At 44.8% G+C, this 5,000-nt stretch overlaps 2 protein-coding genes across 2 annotated transcripts in view; one reads left to right on the top strand and one right to left on the bottom strand.

The window, feature by feature from the left end:
* Nucleotides 1-5,000, top strand: part of gpr179 (G protein-coupled receptor 179) — a 440,981-nt gene that overhangs the window by 359,305 nt on the left and 76,676 nt on the right. The gene's annotated exons all lie outside the window — the stretch shown is intronic.
* The window catches only part of socs7 (suppressor of cytokine signaling 7), a 41,177-nt gene that overhangs the window by 7,782 nt on the left and 28,395 nt on the right, over nucleotides 1-5,000 (bottom strand). Inside the window, exon 6 of the mRNA XM_063203978.1 lies at nucleotides 338-466. Within this exon, the coding sequence (XP_063060048.1) occupies nucleotides 338-466 (129 nt within the window). The remainder of the gene's footprint in view (nucleotides 1-337; nucleotides 467-5,000) is intronic.

Genomic DNA, 5,000 nt, shown 5'->3' with positions numbered 1-5,000 from the left:
GTGTATGTGTGCATGCCTGTGTGTGTGCGTGTGTGCGTGTGCCTGTGCATAATGATATTGTAGCAACAGTAAAACAAAGTAGTGTGAAAAGTGCTACATCACTACGGTATAAAACAGAGTACACTCACTTACATATCTTTAGTACGACGTGAGACTCAAGGAGGGGGTATTTAAAAGGTAGTACATGGAAGTTGTGCAAATATCAGGAGTAACGGGATGCACAGTAAGAAGACACGTTTCACATGCACACACAGAGGAAGACAAAGCAATAAAAAGCTTTAAACAAATATAAAACAAACGAGCACAAAGGAGCAAATCATCAAATAAACAAACTTACCAGGCACTCGTGACCTCAGGAAGTACAGGAACTTGCCGTTCTTGGAGTGCATGATGGCTCGCTCAATGAACTCCACCACAGAGTGGCAGCGGTCCTCAAACTTCGGGTGACACCACAGACTGAACGTCCCTGAAACCATCAAAGGCGTACAGTCAAGTGGCGGAAACAATTGCACACAGGGCCCCAGGGCAAAACATTTATAGGGCCCCCCTTATGGCCTGCCAAGGTCAAAATGGGGCCCCCACCACTAATACAAGAGTGCAATGGGCCCTGGGGCAAATGCCCTGCTCGCCCTGACCATACAGTAGCTCCGCCCTTGCGTACTGTATAGGTGAGCCAGGGACCGTGCAAGATTAGACAGTTAAATTTATCCCTCCGCTTTAATGCTGTGCTGTGTGTACACACACATCAACATTACATCATCGACTGTAGCGGACGGACGCTGTGATCCAAAGTGACCTCAGACAGAGGACGCCAAGAATCAACACACACACATCTAACCTGCAATAACATAGCATGCAAAAATGGTACAACTAAATAATTTTCAAAAATAATAATAAGAGAAATGTTAATTTATATGACACATTTTATAACAAGGAGGTAGATGAATGTACGCAGCATCTTTGTGCATATGGGCCAGCCGGTGGGCCCGTTCACTCTTTGCTGAAAAGACTTAACTGCATCATACCAATATTGATATGACATTTACTGAGAGCCGTAGGTACCAGATTTGGTCATTATGGTACAGACTTGGACATTACATTTTTGGTATCAGTCAGGTTATAACTTAAAGAAACTCCCGCACCCTGACCATTTCGCTGTTCTTTCTTTAATAACGACGTTTCGGTACTAGACCTTCATCAGGTAATCTCCAGGTTCATCAGGCAATCAGTCAGGTTATAACATAGGCTCTGTCCAAAGGGATTAAACTAAAGGTCAACGTGAAGGTCCAGCGTGTAATTTTGGAGGGTTATTTTCAAAATATCTTTTTTTTAAATCTCTTTCATGAATATCTCCTGAGTAAATTAACTACTATTTCCTGGTCTGTGTAGATTTTGCTATCAAAGTTGTCTGTTACTGGGAATTCAAAGTGACGGATTAACACAGGGAGGATCCACCCATTCATGTACGGAAAGTGTACATTTTCCAATTCATAATGAACACTTACAAATTGATGGTGGTGGTAAATATTCATGAAGAAAAGATGACATTTGAATGAGTGACTAGCATAAACATTAAATGAATCCGCTAAAGAAATTCACACAGGGTCTTTACTCATTCATCTTTAATAACAAAACGGGTAAAAGTTTAATATATAAGGAAGCAATTTCTGTCTAGGATATTTATGTGCTAAAATATATAACACATACGTATCCTAGTGAGAAATAGCATAAAAGCAGTATATATGGTACAGTCAGAGATTCTTTAAGTATATAGAGATATGCCAATGTAATAGGTTGCTATGGGCACCTAACATGACCAGGTTCCGGTCTGCCTAAAGGGGCGTGTCATAATTGAATAGAATAGCATTGAATAGAACAGTCCTTAGGTCTGCCTAGGTCTGCCTAAAGGGGGCTCCCCCTTGCAATAATAGAACCCGGAAACAATGGGCCAATGGAACCTCTCTCTCTCTACTCTCTCTGGTACAGTCACATATGGATGGTCCTGCCGTAAGAGGCACTAACTAACTAACGTGTCCCCATGTTTCCATAATGCACCACTATGACAAATGGAAGCCACTTCCCTCCACTTCAGTATGTACGCTATACGCATCGCTCTACATCTGTGAATGTTATGTGTCTGAGCTATACTGTACAGCGCATCTGTGAAATGGTGCTGTGCCTTTCAGATCGCACATGACTCTGACCTTTTCACCTATGAATGCGTGTGTGTGTGTGTGTGTGTGTGTGTGTGTGTGTGTGTGTGTGTGTGTGTGTGTGTGTGTGTGTGTGTGTGTGTGTGTGTGTGTGTGTGTGTGTGTGTGTGTGTGTGTGTGAGTGTGTGCGCACGCGTGTGTATGTGTCTGTGTGTGTGTGTGTGTTTTTGTGTATATGTAAGCAGTGTGTGCGTGTCTGTGTGTCCATACATGCTTGACTGTGAGCAAAGTGTTCGTGTATGTATGTGTATGCGTGCGTGCGTGTGTGTGTGCATATGATTGTGCAGCATGCATAATGTGAGTTCACACGTGAAAGACGTGACGGTGTGTTACATCATGCATGTTCCACGGAGCCTCTAACAGCCTTTTCATGTTTGTTTGTGCATGTGAAGGCGCACACACATCATGTACGGCAGGCGCTACAGAACGTATAGGTTAACGTGCGCCTGTGAGAGAGTGCTGTGCAGAGGGAAGCCGACAGGGGGCAGAAAAAGGGGTCAGCTGTCCTGGGCCCAGGGAGAGTAGGGGGGCTCAGAAATGTTTCCCCATTGCATTATATGTAATAGGTGGGGGGCCCTTTCAGAGGACTTTGTCCTGGGCCCAGGCGAACCTGTCGGCGGCCCTGGCTGTGCACGCATGTGAGCGCTAATGTGCAGATGCGTAATAATGTTGCATGGGTTAATGTGCATAAAGACACACGCCACTTGAAATGCGCTTGTCGATTAACCTACGCACGTATCTGCATGTGATTGTGCATGTGAGCGTGGACACATTAGCACTATAGAACTGTATAGGCCAGGGGTTCCCAAACTTTTTTCCCTGCGCACCCCCTTGTACATTTCAATGTGGTTTGCGCACCCCCTGAGCAAATATTTTGGTGTGCTGATGGCCGCGTAAGTATGGATTCACTGCTCATTCACTGCATATTAAGCACAGTCGTTTTTGGGGAATCCTCTTTTCCAATAGCCTTGTAATTAAACTACACTTCAGATGGATCCTTCCAGCATACAATGCACCATACAATTAAAAACTACTTAATTTTCATTAATACTGGATAAAAACTACCATATCCGCCATTGCTCTATTCAGCTCGCGCACCCCCTTAAGGCAGGCCGCGCACCCCCAGGGGTGCACGCACCCCAGTTTGGGAAACCCTGGTATAGGCTAAAGCAGTGATTCTCAAAGTGTGCTCCGGGGACCGCTGGTGGTCCGCGACAGAGCTCAGGTGGTGCTTGAGGGGATTTCTTCTTTTCCAAGAAAAGCTAGCAGTAGGCTATATTTGTAACATTATTACAAAGTTAAACATAGCTGAAGTCATATTTTCACCACAATAAGAGACAGGCTTGTATTGTGAATACAATGTAAGTGATCCGTATCGAAATTAGCAGTGTCAAATTAGCCCCCGTCAACAGTCAATTCAGTTGACAGGCAGTCTTTGAACATTTTTGGGGGGACAAAGTGGTCCTCGGTCTGAAAAAGTTTGAGAAGCACTGGGCTAAAGGACATGTGAGAGAGTGCTGTGCACGCATGCAAGCGTTAATGTGCAGATGTGTAATGTGTTATAGGCTACCGTGCATAAAGACACGCTGCATACAGACACACCACTTGAAACACACTTGAAGATTAACCTATGTATCTCTGCATTTGTGTGTGTGTGTGTGTGTATGTGTGTGTGTGTGTGTGTGTGTGTGTGTGTGTGTGTGTGTGTGTGTGTGTGTGTGTGTGTGTGTGTGTGTGTGTGTGTGTGTGTGTGTGTGTGTGTGTGTGTGTGTGTGGGTGTGTGTGTACAATGTGCATAGACACAGCACTTGAAACGTGTGTACTGTACATTAACCTATCTGCATACATGTACTGTATATCTATCTACATATGTTTTTGTGTGTCTGTATCCACGTATATGTACCGTATCTAGTACAGCATGAAACGGGAGTGGATTTTTACTCATCCCACACGCACACTGACCATTTCGCTGTTCTTTCTTTAATAAACAACGTTTCGGTACTATACCTTCATCAGGTTCCGGTCTGCCTGATGAAGGGGCTAGTACCGAAACGTCGTTTATTAAAGAATAGAACAGTCCGAAATGGTCAGGGTCTGCGGGAGGTCTGCCTAACTATTGCTGAGTGACCCATAGTGCCATCTCCAACGCACCTGCCAGCTGAGGTGTGCGAAAAAAGCCGAAGTTCAACGTACTCATCCCACACGGACAGAAAAAATCCCATCCTACTGTTGCAATCTTAGTGAGTAAAAAAATTAATTCCACTCATGGCCGTAACTACCATTGAGGACACACAGGTCATGTCCTCTGTATTTCTTTTAGAAATGTAAAATTAATCTATGATGAAAATCGATCTATGATCAACAATGATAAATTTAGTCTATATGCCAGTTTGAAGAGTTTGACTGAGGAGTTTGAAGCATTCTAGATGTACAGCATGCAGTACAGCACGCAGTATTTGACCTTGGTATTTGGAAACGTCTCGTCACAGATCTGATCCCACTCCGTCCCACTCTTGTACAGTGACTCCCAGTCCCATCCAGGTTTGAGATGTGCGTGTGTGCATGCATGCATGAGGTTTGAGCTCCATGTGTGACGGAGGTCATCTTGCACCTGTTCACCCCCCTCGGGGATCGAACGTGCGATCTCGTCAACTACAACGGTCCGGCAATGGGAGACACAGTACGATACCGCTGGGCCAAGAGACTAGTCTCTCGGCCCAACGGCACGAGACTGTATGAAGCTATCGGAGGGAGGTTTACCAACGTTCCACGCCAACTCTGTGCTAG

This window comes from Engraulis encrasicolus, chromosome 1, assembly GCF_034702125.1.
Source record: "Engraulis encrasicolus isolate BLACKSEA-1 chromosome 1, IST_EnEncr_1.0, whole genome shotgun sequence".
Lineage (NCBI taxonomy): Eukaryota > Metazoa > Chordata > Actinopteri > Clupeiformes > Engraulidae > Engraulis > Engraulis encrasicolus.
The sequence above is the reverse complement of the archived record's forward strand: the minus strand, read 5'-3'. Positions and strand labels throughout refer to the sequence as shown.